Below are 20,576 nucleotides of genomic sequence, written 5' to 3' on the forward strand. Positions count from 1 at the left end.
GTTGGCTATCTACATCATCCAGAATATACTTGCAACACATACTTTTCCTTGTATTTTGCACTTGTCAGTATTGAATTTCACCTGCCACTGATTTTCCCATTTGCAGATTTTATTTATCTTTTGTAGAATTCTATCTATCTCCCACTCGACTGCCTCCGTTTAGTATCTGAATTTGACCAGTTTGCATTGGATTTCTGGATCTGCCATTAGTGTAACTCGAGAATAGAGAAAGGCCCCGACACTGATCCACCACCACCCTAACAACACTCCCCGACATCTATGTTTTATCTTGAATTCTTGTGCTTTTAATGTCAGTAAGTCTTTCAGGAGAAGCTTTAGCATGAGATTTTTCTGCGTCTAGCTTTAACTTTGTCTTTAAAATTTAAGTGGTACAGATGTTGAAGGTGATTATGCACAAGTATATTTACAGAGTGAAAATACTAAAACGAAGATATTTCAGTGCTTTGCTTCTGAAAATAAAAGATGGCCTCCTTCCACAGTTTTAGTTACCTCCTTGAATGCCAGTAGGGCATAACCTATTTAAATGCACATTTGCTGAACCAGGATCATCAAACCATAAACTGCTACTGGACATCTCGGGTTGATTTTGCAATACAGTTCATTCAAGGCTACCTGTGCTTCCAAAAAATAGATCAAACTCCTGGGATAGTTAATCTTTTTTATAATTCCCTAGCCACTGACTCCATCCCTCTCCCTAGAAATTGTCTGAGGTTGAACCAGGTTGTTTGCAACCTTGGTGTCATATTTGACCTCGAGATGAGCTTCCGACTACACATCCGCGTCATCACTGAGACCCGCCTATTTCCATCTCCGTAATATCGCCCAACTCTGCTGCTCATCTGCTGAAATTCTCATCCATGCCTTTGTTACATCTAGATTTGACTCTTCCAACGCACTCCAGGCCAGCCTCTCTCATTCTACTCTCCTTAAACTTGAGGTCATCCAAAACTCTGCTGCCTGTGTCCTAACTTGCACCAAGTCCCATCACCCCTGTGCTCGCTGACATACATTGGCTGCCGGTTGAGCAATGACTTGATTTTAAAATTCTCAAGTTTTCAAATCCTTCCAAGGCCTCGTCCCTTCCTATTTCTGTAATCTTCAACAGCCCTACAACACTGAGATATCTGCGCTCCTCCAATACTAGCCTCTTGAGCAACCCTGATAATTACTGCACCATTGGTGGCTGTGCCTTCAGCTGCCATGGTCCTGTGCTCTAGAATTCCCTCCCTAAACCTCTGCCTCCTTTAATACGGTCCTTAAAACCCACCTCTTTGACCAAGCTTTTGATCATCTGCCCCAATATCTCTCTGTGGTTTGGTGTCAAATTTTGTTTGGCGCTCCTGTGAAACGCGATGTTTTACTACGTCAAGCTCCTTTCATTTTGTGTGGAAGATCGCGATAGACAAGTGCACTATAGGGAAGACTTCATCTGTGTCATTAAATTTTAATATAATTACATTAGCATTTTATATCACTAACATCCTAATGAAAAAGTTGTCAACGGTTTCAACCTTTGGTCAGGCCTTTATTAAAGTTTAGTGTGGATAATTGTGCATCTTTGAATTAGATTAACAGGCCTACATGATTTTCCCTGAAATGAAATGGAACCGACCCCTCCTCAATCACTGTCAATTTTTGTGCTGAAATCATTCGAGAGCATAGTGTTGAAATGAATTCATAATCAGATCTGAATCATTCTCTTACTCGATGAGTTATTTCCCAAACTGATTGGTTAAGCTGTGTCCCACTGTATGTTTACTTGGAAATAATCTTTAGCCTTGTCTCAAATTTCTCCAAACTCTTCCAGGAAAATACATTTAAAAATTGGATAGTTAAAGGTGATTTGCAACTAACATTTGTTTTATTTTATAACGTCAAAGCTTATGTATTTATGTGGTACTAAGCACTACCTAAAATACTGAATAATTACCATTAATGATGTATGTGCTGCATACTTCATTTCTTTTCTTAAAAAAAAAGACCGAGTGTGTAGACTCAGAAGATGTTGCCACTTGTTGGGGAATCCAATACGAGGGGCCATAAAGATAGTCATTAATAAATCCAATAAGGAATTCAGGAAAACTTCTTTACTCAGTGGTGAGAATGTGGAACTAGATACCACATAGAGTGGATGAGGTGAATAGCATAAATGCATTTAAGGGAAAGCTAGGTAAGTACATGAGGGAGAAAGAAATAGAGTTTATGTTGATATAGTGAGGTGAAGTAAGATGGGATGAGGCTCATGAGGAGTACAAACACCAGCATAGACCTACTGGACCGAATTACCAGTTTCTGTGCTGTAAAATTCTATGCCAGAACAATGACAAAGTAGCAGCATAGTCCAGTTATATAAAGTCACCTGCAGAAAAATGTGCTGCAAAAAATGTTAGGCTAGAAAGCTTGTACTTTGTTTCCATCTGCTGGAATTCTGCAATAACTGCAGGTCACGTCTGTTTATTGAAGAGATCCTTGTGAACAGGTCCATTTTCAGTTAAGGGACACCAAATTTCAAAACATCACAAAATGAGCCACAGTTGCCAAAACATCTATAGGAAAAAATTCAGTTTTTCCCAAATATGATAAGTTACATTTGATGGTTGCTTTTTAAAAACATCTTTTTGTTCGGTTATGGTTCCAACAGTGCTGACAACTGCACTAGATGGTGACTTTCTGTAATTGAGTCTAGATAGCCAGCGTTGACATGCTATTCAATTGTTCCCAGCCAAGTTTCCAGCAGGAGTCACCTCATTTGTCACTTGAAATCAACCAACAATGCAGATCAGGGATTCAACCCTGGGTCCTTCTGATCTGTATGGCTTTGTGCTGCACAGCACAGTGCCTTTACCCACTCGGCAGTTGGGGAGCTTTTTTTAAAAATCTTTAAGAATTTGGAGTAGGAGTGGGCCATTTAATAAGATCTTGTTACCAGTTTATTTTAAATGGTTTAAAGTGTAAAATTGCTAATTAAACCAGTGTCATAAATTCATACTCCTAGTTGGATAGGCAGTTATACAAAAATAATATGCATTGTTTTAACCATCGAAAGAACACTTGGCTGGCTTGTTTGAGAAATGAATGCCAACAATTAATGTAATTGATGTAATGGTGTAGCCATCAGATGCGCAAGAGTGACTAGATCGCCGTCTCCATCCGATTTAAAACTGATGTGCTTACCCTTTCAAATTAGTTGTCTTTTCCTTATTTAAAATTATTTCAAAATGTACATAATCGCACAGTGGTAGCAAAAAGAAAAGAAACCTACCAGTTATATAAAATTCTGCAGAAAAATGTGAAGTCAAACTACACAATTTGCTTTCTCGCACCACCTGCCGGAGCTGTGCAACAACTGCAGATCATGTGTACAGTTTAAAATAGACATCCTGCCGCGGTTATGTAAAATTCCTAATTATTTTATAGTGAGGTGAAGTAAGATGGGATGAGACTCATAAGGAGCACAAACACCACCATAGACCTACTGGACCGAATTACCAGTTTCTGATCAAATAGCTTGCACTGAATTTTAAATGAATACTGTCGTTCTCTGAAGAAAATTAAACATTTTTGAAAAATAATAAGCTCCGATAGTGGCATACCTAATTATGTCGGAATGAAACCCTTGAGTCTTTGGAGTAAATTGATTTTATTAATTCTTTACAGTGCATTCACACGGCAAATTCATCTTTGATAAATGTGACCGAATAAAAGGAATTGTTCAAACAATGTTGGGTTTGGCCACTCCTGTTCTTATCACACCATGTGCTCCATCTGCTGCAGCGAGTTAAATAATACCACTGCTGGATAAATCAGTTTGTGCACGAATGAGCATCTACTTAACTTTGTTATCAATCTGCTTTCAGTATTACCTCAGAAAACGTTCTTTTTCGTGTTTTATACCAAAAAAATGCCACCTGGTCTATTTCTGTAAAAAAAATAACGATTGAAAATTATTTTCCTGTCAAAACGTTCCACTAAAGATTCCAGAGGTAATGCTTTAGCTTGTTTTCAGATCGCTAGAGACACAAAGTTATAAATATTGCCATAGCTTCTGTGCCTCATGAATTGAGTTTCGCACAGAGAGCTTGCAGAAAAATAGTGCTGCATGCTGTGAATTGTAGGCGTAAGTCATCATAGGCGGGCCCTCGAACGAGGATGTTTCGATGAAGGACTCGATGTTCCAGTCCTGAACTCCAATTGAGGAGGGGGAAGATGCCTGTGCATGCATTTTTTTTAACGTGTGGTGGCCGTTGCACACCAGCCACCACACAGGCTTTCCAGAGTCCAGTGCAGATGACAGTAGAAAATCAGGCAGGTGCGGAAATCATTAAAAGCCTGATTATTATTTTAATGAGAGGAAGTTTCCATAATGTAATCCCCAAGCCTATAAAGCGCGTGATAAGGTAACTGCCCATATAAAAGTGGCACTACAAGGAAGTTCTGCTCTCCTTAGTTGGGTGTGCATTGCTGTTTTTGTTTTATCTCTAAGCAACTCACTTTCTGCACTATTTTCGTCCTATTGGACAAGAAAACTTAGAGGAACATCTTACAGCTTTCCTGATAACCTCCTAAGAAGTTAGCTATCCACTGATAATGAATGAAAAAGATGGCAGAGCCGATGAATGCAGTTCCTGCAGTAACAAATGCAGAAGAAGTTTAACATTGAAGAAGTTTGTCAAGGTTAGTATCTGCTGAATGTACCTGTTTCTAGTGCTATAGCATAGCAGCAAGGCCATCACAGAGCTATGTCACCTGCTGAAGCAGCAGCTCATGCACCTTTGCCTGTGACTCTGAAGGTGACTGGCCCTGAATGTTTACGGCTCAGATTACAGCAGCTGAGATTAGCAACATTAGTCAATCTGCTGTACATGCGAAGAGTGCATCCGTCACCTGCCTGATAACCTTAACTACACCTCTTATCTCCCTGGCAGTAGGTTCTGGCAATTTGAGATGGGTGTGCTGCTGTTTCTGGGGATGGGGATTGTGGGGGTAGAAACGTGGTTGGTACTTGTGGTGGGGATTCCCATCAGAACACTACAGGTGGGGTGGTCTGCACGCTTGGTGTCAACCTGCTATTTTTATTCCACAGGAGACTGGTCCCCTTTGCTGGTTTTTCCATTCTTCACTTTCTACCTATCCTATGAGCTATTCAGACAACCGTGGGACAATTTTAACCTCACCCACCCATTGGAAAACTGATGGGGTTGGTTTGAATTCTGGTTTTACACCTCGTCTGATTTTACTCCCCATTGAAGTCAATGGACGATAATATTGGGTGGCGTATAAAACAGATGTTCCACCCGATCCAGTGGGTTTCCAGAACAGCGAGTTAAGTTAAAATTAGGTAGTAACTATTTGTACTGCACTTTTTTTGACAGACATGTGACAAGCTCCGCCCCCCCCCAATCATTACCTCCACGTGGTGCCGAGAAGCAGGATCTGAGGCTCCAACTCTCTCCTCCCCCCCTACCCCAATTCTCTCTGCCTCCCCCACCTGCCTCTCTCTCCCTCACCCCCAACTCTTCTCCTCACGACTCTTCCTCCCCACCCCCCCCCCCCCCGACTCTCTCCCCGATTCTTATCCCTGCCGCAGAGAGTTGTTGAGGCCAGTTCATTGGATATATTCAAGAGAAAGTTCGATATGGCCCTTATGTCTAAAGGGATCAAGGGGTATGGAGAGAAAGCAGGAAAGGGGTACTGAGGTGAATGATCTGCCATGATCTTATTGAATGGCGGTGCAGGCTCGAAGGGCCAAATGGCCTACTCCAGCACCTATTTTCTGTGTTTCTAAAGGAGGAGAGGTAAAGAGGCGGAGAGGTTTAGGGAGGGAGTTTCAGAGCTTAGGGCCCAGGCAGCTGAAGGCACAGCCACCAATGTATTCAGACAAAATACATATAACTGTTTACATACAAGATTTCAAGCGGTAAATTTATGGAAACTCCCACTCCTCCGTAATTTCAGCAGAAGAGCTGGGGAAATAATAACCATTTATGCTATTTTTTTGAGGTTTCTGCAGTTCGTCTGCTTAAATTACAGCGAATGATTGGGCGAACTCCCATGGAAATTCATCCCCTAAATGTACACACTGGCAGTATCAATGTTAAATATTGCTTGACATTGAACTCCTGTTCCTCCAGGCCCCACAAGGAAAATAATTTTTTTAAGTTTTAAAACTTACCTCTTTGGCCCTCTTCTGGCCCCGACTCCTCTTCCCGCTAGCTTCACCTGATAATAAAACCACAACTGATTCCCCGTTCAGACCACTGGTTAAAATAGCATTCAAGGCCAGAGAACGTAATTGGAGCCTGATCTGCATATTTAAAGAAGGTGCCAGACGGGTTTAAATGGCCATCGCTGGTGTCTGCTCAGTTGGAAGGTAAGTCTCATGGCCGATTTTAACTGTCTGCCTGCCCGATTTCTGTTGAACCGTCAAGGTTAAAATCGCCCCGATATCACGGTTCAGCAACGCAGAGGGGAAATTGAGTCTGATTCATGATACTGCATTTACATTACTGCATTTTAACCAATCCATTAATTTTAAATGTTATATATTCCTCCTCTGTATAATAAATTACTGATCAATGTGTATTCAACAAAATAAAAATAACCTCTTGGTAAGTAGACAGTTGCACATTTGAACTTCCATTATCTGCCGTAATGGAGATTAACGGCGAATTGAGAGTCCATAAATTTTCATCTTACACATTCGTGCAGCAAGAGATGGGAATGAAAACAAGTCCAATACAAATTGAATTGAATCCCTCTTGGGCCACGAAGTTGATTTATGGCAGACAGGCTGATATTGTTTTACGATGAGGTAACTTTTCATGCAAAGCTTTGTTCCACAAACATTTTGGAAGATAGACAGGAAAACGGATAATTAGCACAGGTTATGGACATTCTCGTGGAATATAGGAATATGTTTTGCAAGGCAAGGCTCCTAACGTGGATCAGAGAATCTGGTTTCGAAGTCGGCACGTTTAATTTGAGGTGCTCCAAATTCTCCACCCTCGTTGAGCGAGGCTCCACACTGGGATTTCTACAGGTGCTTAGGAAACATCAATGAAAGGAAATGCTGAGGGTTGACTTGAATTAAGGCGCAGCTGCTTATCTTTGCTGAGTTAAAACATAAAATCCACATTATTTGAACAGGGATTAGAATCACTTACTGGACAATCTGGTGAACATGTCACAGCTTGCATGTTTTATATCTTCCAAATATAGGTGAGGAACTTGTGGGGAGATCATCATGGGCACACAATGGCAACTTTAGAATAGGGAATGATGGATCCACTGCATCTGTATGTTGTCTTCAATTTGGTACATGAGTTATGTGTTTCATTGAAAGCTCTATCAACCTTGCTCCATTTTAGTATCTGTAATACTTGATACGCCTATGGGTAGTGCTGTGAAATGAGTTTTCATTATTAAAGTTGTCATATATTGTCTGTCATGGATTCACCCACACCTTGTGTCACACACAGTGGGTTTATTGTACAGGTATCTAGTCTGCTTTTATTTTAAAAGTCATTTAAATGCCTTTAATGTTTTGGACCTTCTCTCCTACTTTAAGTTTGTTTTTGAAAAAAATATATTTACTTTATAACTTGGACACTTTGCCCCAGCTCCAATGCCATCTTGATTTTTCCCAAACTGACTTTTCCCCCACATGTAAATAATTTAAAACTTAAGTTTCAGCTTTGGAATTTAGGATTTAAAAAAATAATTTAAAAAAATTTTTTGCGATCGTTCAAATGGATAAACTTTTATTGTAAGACCCTTGTTTTCAAGTTCCAAGCACACAATCCAGCAGGTTCCAGACATGGAAAACAGTAAGGATTTAGGAGAGCCCAGTGAGATCTGAGAGCTTACAACCAACAAGAATTGTCATTGCTTATATATTTAAAAAAAATGTCCTGGTCCTCTCTGATCATGAATTTCAAATTCATCCAGCGAATGGAAGCTTTTTTCTCCTCTACGTGGACCTAGGAATAGCGTTTGGTTATGCTCCAATGCCAAAGATTGGGCTGGAGAGACCGTTCAAATGGTTGGAAAAATCCTGACTATCCTAAGTTGTGCAACTTCTGTCCTCTGACAGGCTGTGCCTGCTCCTTTGACTCACTGTGAGCATTGCTAGGAGAGATCCTTTAATCGACAATAAAATACCTTCATTTATATACCAAATTATTGTTTCCAAACATCTCAAAGCTCTTCAGATATTAAAATAGTTTTTGGAGTGCAGTAATTGTTATATAGGAAAACATATCAGCAACATCCCACAAACAGGAATAAGATGAATAAACAGTTAAGGTGGTGTTCTTTTGATGGTACAGGTACTGAGGAAAGAAAACTGCTGACCAGATCTCCCTGCTTTTTTAAAACAAATAGTGCTACAGGATCATTGTCTTGAGCAAGCAGATGGAATCTTGCTTTAACATCTAATGCCAGTAATGGCACCTCCAATAGTGCAGCACTCCCTCCTTATGCACTCAAATCCTGGTTTGGGGTTGGAACCCACAACATCTGACTCCAAGGCAACAATATTACCCACTGAGTTAAGATGATATCTCTTTTTAAAATTCATTCTCAGGATGTGGGGTCACTGGCAAGGCTGGCATTGATTGCCTATCCCTTGTTATCCTGGATACAACTGATTGACTTGTTAGGCCACTTCAGAAAGCACTTCAGAATCAATCACATTGGTGTGGGCTGGAGTTGCACACAGGCCAGATCGGTTAAAGATAGCAGGATTCTTTCCCTAGAGGACGTTACTGAATCAGTTGAGTTTTTACAATAATCCAACAGCTTCATGGTCACTTTTAGTGAAACAGCTTTTTATTTCCATATTTTTGAAACTGAATACAAATTCACAAACTACCATAATGGGATTTGAAATTGCATTCACTGGATTATTAGTCCAGACCCCTGGATTACTAGTCCAATAACAAACACTGCAGCGCCATACCCCTAGATTGCATTCATATGGGAATGCCATTATTCCCAATACCAATCATTTATTTCCGTTCAAACAAACTCATAGTCAATTCAGGATCTCCTACCTTAAGTAACAAAACACATATAATAGTAAACTGAATATCAATAGCCTTTAATGTATTTACATTCTGGATATTTGTATTCAAAACGAGGATCACAAGGGCGCAGGGATTTTAACAATTCCATAAGCCAACCAGCTGCCTCGAGGATAACCTTGGTAGAGAGCATCTCATCACTGCAGAGGCTCAGAAATCTGTCTATTTGCGTCTGGAGAGGTGGAGAAGAGCTGAATTTATCTGTTAATAAGTGAAACAGGAGATCTCTGCACACCTTTATAAAGCTCTGTACCTCACTGATCTTCCCACAAGGTGAAAGGTCCGTTTTACAGTTTGAAGCCAAACAAGAGAAGACATCTTTTTCTCCATGTATTTCATGGACAAATTCCTTATCTGCAGAGAAACATGGCATAATATGTAACGGAATCATAATATATGATTAAATATACACAAACACAAAATGAGCTTGGCACTAAAAAACAAGCGACATGGTTCAAATCTATTGAATTTGTGTTTATTGCGGTCGGTGGCTTGAATGAGAGATAGGCTTGGAACAAACTCAGAACCGACTGATTCAAGAATCAAGAACATTTAGTTCTGGTAACACTAAACCAGTATTTCTGCAATCACAGGTGGCACAAATTCTGGGGGTGAATTTCTACCGGGATTCTTCTGCTTGTCCATTGCAACTTCAGTGAAGAGGTGCGGAAACCCCAGGAAAACAATGTAAATGGTATTTAAATCGGGGACATGTTTATTTGTACTCATAAAATGGCCACCGTGTCTCTGATTGGCTCGCCATTATCACATGACCTATTGCTGATTGGTCCCCTTGGAGGATAAGCCACACCCTGAAGTTTCTCTAGAATGTGTAACTGGAACCGCTCAGCCCAAATTCTGACTGACTTTCCATAATTATAATTCGATCCATTCTGACTTCAGAATCCAGAGGGGACAGATCTAGAACAACCCAGCAAAAGCCATCAAGTTCCAGCCGAAGTCCCTTACCCCAGCACAAATGCATCTCTTCCCCCAGCTGAAGCCCATTACCCGAGCGCCAGTGCTGCCTCCTCCAGCCGAAGTCCATTACCCCAGCGCAAGGGTATGAAGTGTATAGTGACAGTGTCGTGACTTCTGGATTTCATCCACTCCAGCGATGTCCCTGATGCACCGAGCTTTCCAAGAAACGTGATCCGTCTTCCCTGAGTTCCTTATCTCTCTCTGCCCTCCCCCCCCCCCACCCTCCCGTGTCTCTCTCCCCACCCCCATGTGTCTCTCTCTTCCTCCGCCGCCCCTCTCCCCTGCCGCCTCTTTCCCCGGCTCGGTTGGACAAAGTGGTCAATTGCGGGGCCCCACATCCGTTTCGGGCGGAAGACATCGGGCACGGTCCGGAGGACACAGACGCAGAAGGGAAAAGTGTTAATACAAATAAGGATGTAAATAAGGACTGTTCTCCCTTTTCACACTAAAAGATTTGCTTGGCAGTGTCCTTGTCACTTCAGTGATGTTAAATTGTCACCTCGGATATCAGATGGCTTTGTAATTGCTAGAAATTGTGTTTTATAGAATAATTTAAAAAATAGCAGTATTCTGTGATGGGATAAAAAAAAAAGATTGTCACGACCTCAGGATATCCTAAACCTTTTACAGTCAATTAAGTACTTTTTGAAGGTTGTAATGTAGGAAACGCAGCAGCCAATTTGCACACACCGAGCTCCCACAAACAGCGATGTGATAATGACCAGATAATCTGTTTTAGTGATGTTTATTTAGGGATAAATATTGGCCAAAACAACGGGGATAATTCCCCTGCTTGTCTTCAAAATAGTGCCATGGGATATTTTACATCCATCTTAGAGAGCAGACGGGGGTCTCGGTTTAACATCTCATCCAAAAGACGACGCCTCCAACAGTTCAGTACTGCACTGGACTATTAGCCAAGCTTGTGCTCAATTCTCTGCAGTGGGATTTATACCCACAACCTTCTGACTCAGATGTGCTACTAACTGAGCCATGTGGGGGCATTTGAGTTCAGATGGGCAAATGTTCTTTCTCATCTGATTCTATATTGCTGGTTCTCCTTCAATAACAGTGTTTTTGATAGCCAGAAAATAGAGCATGTTGTTGTACTACTGTGTATATAAATCAGTCCTGCTGAATACATATACAATACATAAGCTCTTTGGGTTTGCTGGCTTTAATTTTATGGTTTCTTTCACATACCTGCCATAATCCCTCAGCAGGCATCCTTAGTGTTAGGGTTTAAGTTAATAGTAAAGTACATCACTGTAAGTTACAGTCTGCTGCATGCATCACTTAGTTATATATATTACTCATTTTAATTTAAAACTATACTTTGCTTTATATCTATCTATTTAAGCCTGTAGGATTTATAATACTGTTAGGAGGCATAGGCAGGAAAGGGTTAAAATGTATTTTTAAGGAACAGCAAAAGTTGAACACAGAGTCTCATGCTTTTACTTTTCCTATTGAAATGCAAAAGTCAGGCTTTAAGAGATGATGAGCATCTGCATGCTTATCTTGTCCAATATGAAAGAACCCATTCTGTGTGAGACTTCATGAAGTGACCTTGAATGAGGAAGATAAGATATATGGGAAAATGAGGGAAATAACACTGAGATGAAGGCAACTAACCCATGTCAATCAATAATATAACTTTGCCCATTGGTCATATATACACATCTTGTAGTTTAGAGGTAGCCACATGCCTTACAAGGGGATTTAGATTAGTGATTTGTAGCTCAGAAAGGTATAAAAATGTGGTGAATTGTATCAGAACTTGTTTGAGCCCAAGAGCTGTATACTTGCTTTACATTGTTTCCCCAGCTAAGCTATCTTGATATCTTAGTTGTAAGTACTTTACCTTATTTGAAGGATTAAACTTTGAATAAATGAAACTTTGCTTGAGTGCATATTGTCTTACTATCATTGAATGAACTCACCTAAAGCTAGCTAGCTATCAAATGTGGTTCGCTAATGTGCTGACTTTGGATTATCACATTAAATAGCATTTTTGCAAATTAGGACCCTGTTAACCAGGGACAAGTTGTACAACCACTCCTAATCAAGGAATGATGAACGTCACGAAAGGGAACACATTAAAATCTAATTAATAAAATCAATATATATATATATATATTAAGTAATGTAAAGTTGTTTAAAATCAATTGATACAACAATAACTTTTATTTATAAAACACCTTTAACATCGTAAAACATCTCAAGGCACTTCACAGGAGCATTATCAAACAAAATTTGACACCGAGCCATAGAAGGAGATATATGGGCAGATAGGTTTTAAGGAATGTATTAAACGAGGGTAGAGAGGCGGAGAGATTTAGGGAGGGAATTCGAGTTTAGGGCCTCACCAGCTGAAGGCATGGCTACCAATGGAGGAGTGATTAAAATCGGGCCTGCACAAGAGGCCAGAATTGGAGGAACGCAGATATCTCTGATGGCTGTAGGGGTGGAGGAGATTACAGTGTTGGGGAGTGTAGTGGGGAAAAATTAATCAGAGGGAACCTAATTAAGTAAAGTTAAAACCATAAGCAAGGCTGAAAGAAAAAAAAAGAAAGATACGTACTACGGAACACAGGGAAAATGTTAAACTAGAACTCTCAGGAAGATAAATCAACTTATCACAGAAAAAAACGAGACAGTTGGGAAAAATACATTCCAAGGTTAGGTCACAAGGAGTGGTAAGAGATTACAGGAAACAAAGGATGATTGAGAACATCTCAGCTGGTTGAGGGCAGATCGGCCAGGAGGGGAAGAGTTCACGGGCATGAAAATGATGTAGCACGTAAGTAATCAGATAAAGGGCACACAGGGGCGGCAACAAAGCTTTCTGTCAGTATTAACCAATGTAATCATAGTAGGTAGATGAAAATGTGTGATGCATCAGGGAAATAAGAAATGGAAAGCTTCCGCGAGGGACTTCATGATTTTATATGTATTTTGACTGTATAAAGACAGTAACCTGATGATTTTTCAGTGAGAGCGGTGGGGGTGTATCCAGTGCAAGATTGGTGCAAGCCATTTCTCCCTTGATCGATCGAATGAAAATAAACAACTCTTTTCTCCATATATGGACATGAAAACATAGAAACGGAGAAATTAGGTGCAGGAGTAGGCCATCCGGCCCTTCAAGCCTGCACCGCCATTCAATAAGATCATGGCTGACCATTCCCTCAGTACCCCTTTCCTGCTTTCTCTCCATACCCCTTGATCCCCTTAGCCGTAAGGGCCATATCTAACTCCCTCTTGCACTGGCATCAACAACTCTCTGCGACAGGGAATTTCATAGGTTTACAACTTTCTGAGTGAAGAAGTTTCTCCTGATCTCTGTCCTAAATGGTCCACCCCTTATCCTAAGGCTGTGTCCCCCTGGTTCTGACTTCCCCAACATTGGGAACATTCTTCCCGCATCTAACCTGTCCAGTCCCGTCAGAATCTTATATGTTTCTATGAGATCCCCTCATATCCTTCCAAACTCCAGTGAATAAAGGCCCAGTTGATCCAATCTCTCCTCATATGTCAGTCCAGCCATCCCTGGAATCAGTCTGGTGAACCTTCGCTGCACTCCCTCAATAGCAAGAACTCCCTTCCTCAGATTAGGAGACCAAAACTGAACACAATATTCCAGGTGAGGCCTCACTAAGGCCCTGTACAACTGCAGTAAGACCTCCCTGCTCCTATACTCAAATCCCCTAGCTATGAAGGCCAACATACCATTTGCCGCCTTCACTGCCTGCTGTACCTGCATGCCCACTTTCAGTGACTGATGAACCATGACACCCAGGTCTCATTGCACCTCCCCTTTTCCTAATCTGCCGCCATTCAGATAATAATCTGCCTTCGTGTTTTTGCCCCCAAAATGGATAACCTCACATTTATCCATATTATACTGCATCTGCCATGCATTTGCCCATTCACCTAACCTGTCCAAGTCACCCTGCAGCCTCTTAGCATCCTCCTCACAGCTCACACCGCCACCCAGTTTAGTGTCATCCGCAAACTTGGAGATATTACACTCAATTCCTTCATCTAAATCGTTAATGTATATTGTAAAGAGCTGGGGTCCCAGCACTGAGCCGTGCGGCACCCCACTAGTCACTGCCTGCCATTCAGAAAAGGACCCGGTTATCCCAACTCTCTGCTTCCTGTCTGAGATTTATGTTGAATGTTATATTTAAATACTCCACAACAATTGGCACTGCGAGCAGGGTACCTATAGGCGAAAGACAGACGGGCGTATTACAGAGCATCACAAGTTAGTATATTTAAACTACCACTCATAACCCAATGTCAGCTGTTACGAAATGTGCCAGTTGCCCGGGGTACCTGAATCTGTAAAAAGTCTGTTACGGTGCAAAAGACTTGGTGGGGGGATTTAAATGTGTTGTATATCCGTCACTATATAAGTCAAAGTGACAGACTGATAGTGGTTGTAGACTCTAAGTTTAAGGAACTAGATCAGGAAGGCAATCAGTATTGTTAGTCCAGCCGGATGTTAGAGGTGTCCAAGGGCTTGGAGACAGTTCACAGAATCCGGTGAAGGGGTAGACGTGCCCAAACGTGAGATTATAAGGTATCGATGGGATTGTAGACTCTAGGGAGGGACAATCAGTATCTAAGAATATAGTTTAAATCGATAGGAAAATATCGGTGGGGCCATAGACTCTGGGTTTAAGGGAAACCAAGCAGAGGGACGGGTAATATCTGATACAGTGAAATCAATTTAATAATGATTATGTTAAGTGACGGGTGGGATCCTAAAATAGAGCTGACCAAACAGAAATTATGGTGGGAGAAACAGAAAAATAAGAAAACAGCCAAAGCAGGATTAATGATAATAAGTCAGTGCCTACAATTACAGAGGTTAAGAGTAGAAGTGAGTAGTTTGAGAATGACGCCCACTGGACGGTTGGGACAGAGACTGACAAAGAAAAACAAGAAAACCAGAAAATAAGTTGCTAAAAAAAACTAATAAAAACAAAGAAAATATGCTTTGTTGAATGTAAAGTTGGTGTGAATGTCTGTCTTTAAATGAAAGTGCTTGTGTGGAAGTTTTCTTGACTGTGGAATATTTGAGGTGGGAGTTAATTAATTTTTCATTTGTCTGAAAGCCTGTCTTTTAAAAGAAAAATGGTACATCTGTGTGTTTGTTTTAGCTCCACCCACTTTTTCAGATAGAGAGCTGAAAACACCCTTTGTAGTGTTGTCCTAGATGTGGGAAGTTTTAAGAAAGTTTGAACCTAGAATTAAATTACATTTTAAGTTAGAAACGCAGGTGCAGATTTATTTTGAATATGATTTACGGAGCGATGAAATGCACAAAGGATGGGTTTGTTTAACAAAAGATATATATATTAAAAAAAAAGAGAAAATAGAACTAACACAGAAGCTTCAGCTCTTGTGCTGAGAAATTTGGACGTTCTAACTGGATTACAGTACAAAAAAATGCAAGGTCTTGTTTTTTTTTAAATCCGTCAAGCCCAATTACTTGTTTAAAAAAAAACATGTAATCATTGATTACATTGGGTTATAAGACAATAAATTTAGTCTAATGCCTTTTTTTTTAAAAAAGCCTGCGTGGGTTTCTCGAGTGCTACAGGCTGGGGGAAGCATGCCCTCATTTTCCTTTGTGTAGAATCTTATTTTAAATAACGTGAAAGCTAGTTCAGTAAAAGAGATTTAAATACAAAGATTGTTAATACGGTATTTGAATTGGGATTTTGAAACATTTTAAGTGATTCTCCTTGATAAACATTTTGGTTGTATTGGAAAATCTTGGGTTTGGAAACCTTTTTAAAAGAAATAATACTAAACAATGTAGAATTTAAACAGTTTAGGAAAAAAAACTAAAAAGTTTGGAAACAATTTAAAATGTGCCGTTTGGGGGAGACAAGATAAAATATGGAAGTAACCTTGGAAATGATTTGCGAGAACTTGAATTGCGAGCACGTGTATGTTAAGATAACATAAACTATCACTTGTTTTTGAACGACAGGAAACCGGGCAATCATGGCTAGAATGAGGTTACGCGCCACACCAAATCAAACGACAGGATTAACCCCCTATGAGCTAATGACTGGATGAGCAATGAAGTTACCCGATAGGATAATTACAGGAGAGGCAGAATTAGGACCATTACAAGATAGAATCATGAAGTATGTGATGGAATTGAGTAAGCAGCTGAAAAAGATGCGGCAGGAAGTAGGAGATAGACAAAGGGGGGAAGATAAAGATAAAGGGACAAAACCCCCGGCAGTAATGCCGAAGGTTGGAGCGAAGGTAATGGTTAGAAAATTGCCAGGAAAACCTCATGATGGAGTGGACCATATGAAGTATTGATCAGTGGTGACACATATGAAAGGTGGGGGCCGATGGAAACATTGGTCCCAGCTGAAAGAATATAAGGGTGAGGCTGATGGCGGAACCTAAGATACTCCCGGTAATCTACTCCTTAAAATACATCTTACAGTATAAGGAATGGAGGGATGCATTGATAGATGGACTTTTCGGGGGACTAGGATTAATTTTTTCAATACTAGGGGTACTTGCGATAATGAAATGGATCTGGGGAAGGTCACATGTCTGGAGAAATGGTGCAAATGGTCCGGTAGAAGTAGAAATGGTAAAAATCTAAATAAAAACCTGGAATATCCAGGGTGTGTTTTATCAACAGAATATATATAAACGTGATCACCACCGCCCTTATGATTCTACAAGGACAAGCTACAAGGCTGCCCCTAGGGGGCCCAGAAGCATATACCCACACCGGAGGGTACAACAACTACGTAAAGCAGCCCCTAGGGGCAGCATCCAAGTGTCAGGAGCGTTTATCTTGAAGCCACAAGATAAGTAGGTAACAAAATGTTACCTGAATATTGTAAACCAGGGGAATTAACCTCGGGAAAGCGCGTGGTAGTTAAACTTGGAACAGAAGTAATAATACACTGTCTGGACCCAGAGAGGGACACGGTCTTAGAGCCATCCTCGTTAAAAGCGATAGAATGGGTCATATGTCAGGAAGAGAGAAAATGTTCAGGTCCACATTGATAATTTATTGGCAAAAACCTATAGTCACGACCCCGGGACCAACAACTCAACCACCAATTACTTGCCCCCTCCTTACTGAAGGTCCGTCCGGCGGGATGATGATGAGATCAGAGGGAATGTTGTTATTTGACAATGTGCAGCATGAAATGTTACCTGTGATCATAAATTTAACAGACCTATACCTGCCAGAAAAGTTTAGCCCCAAGACTAAAGCGTTGTACACACGATTTATAGACACAATCCTGAGAAAAGCTAGTGACGCATCAGGAGCAAGGGAGTATTCACAAGCAGCTGAGACACAAAGGAGGAAGACAGAGATCATCTATAGTGAATGACGTACTAACTGGAGTAAATACAGGGACCTCTCTAGTAAATGTACTAGATATACAGGCGATCCAAGCAGGAGTAGATAGTTTGAGGGGGAACGATGGAGGTCTTAATGAGGAACCAAGCCGGGATAGGGATAGAATCTTCAGACTTAGGATCTAAAACATCCAAAATACTGCTAGAGGGTATATCTGTATTGGAAGGCCATGCACGAACAATTAACGAGCTAAATAAGCAGGAACCAGAGGACGATGCCGAGGACAGGAAAAGAGACACATGTCATGCCTATGAGGGATGGATGATCGGTCAGGTGAGACAATGGATCACATACAAACCGGGCGAGTTCCAGATTGGATAAATAGCACTCAGTTGAAAGAAATGGCACAGCACACTGGGTCATTTGACGCCTGCACCCTGAAAGGAATGACTAGGGTGAATGCGGTTATGGGAGGATGTAAGGGAAACAAACCCCTATAGCAGGGATAATATTAGTGATCCCCGTAATAAACCAAGGCTCATACCCGTATCCTCAATATGAAGCTGAAAACATAGGGATAATACGAGGGGAAGAGTACATCCGCCATTACCCGATGGACCAGTATACGATCAAAAAAAATGGAAAGATGAGGGGTGCCGGAGAGAAGGAAGCCTAACCATATGCCCTCACCCAGTGGGAGACAGAAGCAAAGGATAGCTACGGGTTTGACAATACTACGGAAGGATGCGTCATTGAAATAAGCCCTGCTCGAACTGTACCCACACATTATGCCTATCAAGGACGAGGAGAATATTGTGTGGTAACTAGCCTGGGAATTTAGGATTACGGAGGCTTGACTTGTAACATTACAATGCCTAACTTTTGCTTTACTCCCAGAGTATCGGTGTCGGTGGAAGAGCACACATGACGTATATACATACCAGGAAGACAATGACATTAAATGTAAGCGATGAGATTAAGCAAAATATTGATGATTACATGGATTAGCAAGCACCATCAATTCCTCTGTTACTTGAAGATTTAACTGAGCTCAAAGGACCATTAAGAAATAACATATTAAAATATTGTATGAGCTAAAGGTTAAAGGCAAAGAACTGGACAGTGAAATAAAGGATATCCTTAAAATCCCGCCTTGGTACTTAAGATGAACGTTGAAATACATCCATGGATAAGGATCCTTTCACATACCCTAGTGGCAGTACAGATAGTAATCGCCTTGAATTGGTTGGTGATGTTATGTAACAAGTGCAATAGACAGAAGAGGTATACCCGAGTAAAGCTACAAGCTAGGGATCAGGTCAAATTATTGCAGAAGGAATACCTGATATGATTTGAGGGTGCTCCCAACCTATCGCCTGATCACCAAGATGGGGTGGAGTACACGAGAATCAGAAAAGGTGAATTATTGGTCATGGTAGATATTTGGGGTAACCATCTGACCAAATGGGAGATTGTAGTGGGGAAACATTAATCAGAGGGAACCTAATTAGTCAAAGGGAACCTAATTAAGTAAAGTTAAAACCATAAGCAAGGCTGAAAGAAAAAAAAAGAAAGATACGTGCTACGGAACACAGGGAAAATGTTAAATTAGAACTCTCAGGAAGATAAATCAACTTATCACAGAAAAAAACGAGACAGTTGGGAAAAATACACTCCAAGGTTAGGTCACATGGGGTAGTAAGAGATTACGGGAAACAAAGGATGATTGAGAACATCTCAGCCTGTTGAGGGCAGATCGACCAGGAGGGGAAGAGTTCACAGGCATGAAAATGATGTAGCACATAACTAATCAGATAAAGGGTGCACAGGGGAGGCAACAAAGCTTTCTGTCAGTATAATTGTATTAACCAATGTAATCATGGTAGGTAGGCGAAAATTTGTGACGTGTCAGGGAAATAACAAATGGAAAGCTTCCGCACGGAACTTCATGATTTTGTATGTATTTTGACTGTATAAAGACAGTAACCCGACGATTGTTCAGTGAGAGCAGTGGGGGGTGTATCCAGTGCGAGACTGGTGTGAGCCATTTCTCCTTTGATCGATCGAGTGAAAATAACCAAACTTTTCTCCATATACAGACTTGTGTCGAATGTTATATTTAAATACTCCACAACAGGGACGGGTGTGGCCATGGAGTGATTATAAAAACAAGGATGAGAATTTTCCTTGTTGCTCAACTGGGAGCCAATGTAGGTCAGCGAGCACAGGGATGATGGGTGAATGGGACGGTGCAAGTTAGGATAAGGGCAGTTTGCATAAGCTTAAGTTTGTGGAGGATGGAAAATGGGAGGCCGGCCAGGTGTGCATTGGAATAATCAAGTCCAGAGGAAACAGAGGCATGGATGAGGGATGCAGCAGCAGATGAGCTGAGGCAGACAGGAGTCGGGTGATGTTATGGAGCTAGAAGTAGGTGGTCTTTGTGATGGTGAGGATATGTGGTCGGAAGCTCGCCTCTGGGTCAGATATGATACCAAGGTTGCGAACAACACCAAGGTTCAGCCTCAGACAGCTGCCAGGCAGCGGGATGGGGTAACAGAAATTAATTTCATAAAAAGGTTACAAAATTTACTCAGTAATTATTGGTACCATATGATAACACATCCTGTTAACTAAAAGGCCACAGAAAGAACACTTACCTTCCTGTTTGTCAATGATGCCTATTGTGCTGGTGTCTGTGATGTAAAGTCGCCCATCCTCAAAAATGCCAAACATGTTACCGTGGACGCTGGTATAGTATAAGAAATAATTTAAGTCATTGTTTCTCAGGGAGTGAGTAATATGCAGAAGCTGGTAGGCTATGTCTGCAGAAACTTCAGGAGATGCATTATAAAACTCTCTGATGGGTTTAGTCCACGGAGTCACAATTACTCGACCGCAAGAACCAAAGTATCGCACAAATGGCCATCCTTCTATCCCTGGAAAAAGCTGAAAGAACATCTCTGTCAATTTTGCAGGACAGTCATGGATTTTTAGCAATTCTAATCAATCTAAATAATAGTTAATCATTTCTGTAACTAAACACGGTATATATTGCATGCCAGCTAATGCAGTGGGTGCTGACTCTTTGCCTTCAAGAGGGAGCTAGACCAGTTCTTGACTGG

The 20,576-nt window shown here is 41.0% G+C and overlaps 1 protein-coding gene across 1 annotated transcript in view; it reads right to left on the reverse strand.

Moving 5' to 3' along the window:
* Positions 1–8,832: 8,832 nt before the first annotated feature.
* The window catches only part of dipk2b (divergent protein kinase domain 2B), a 33,053-nt gene continuing 21,309 nt past the window's right edge, over positions 8,833–20,576 (reverse strand). The window contains exons 4-5 of the mRNA XM_070893445.1: positions 20,112–20,400; positions 8,833–9,458 (exon numbers count right to left, since the gene is read on the reverse strand). Coding sequence (XP_070749546.1) covers positions 9,112–9,458; positions 20,112–20,400 — 636 coding nt within the window. The 3' untranslated portion in view covers positions 8,833–9,111. The remainder of the gene's footprint in view (positions 9,459–20,111; positions 20,401–20,576) is intronic.

This window comes from Pristiophorus japonicus, chromosome 11, assembly GCF_044704955.1.
Source record: "Pristiophorus japonicus isolate sPriJap1 chromosome 11, sPriJap1.hap1, whole genome shotgun sequence".
Lineage (NCBI taxonomy): Eukaryota > Metazoa > Chordata > Chondrichthyes > Pristiophoridae > Pristiophorus > Pristiophorus japonicus.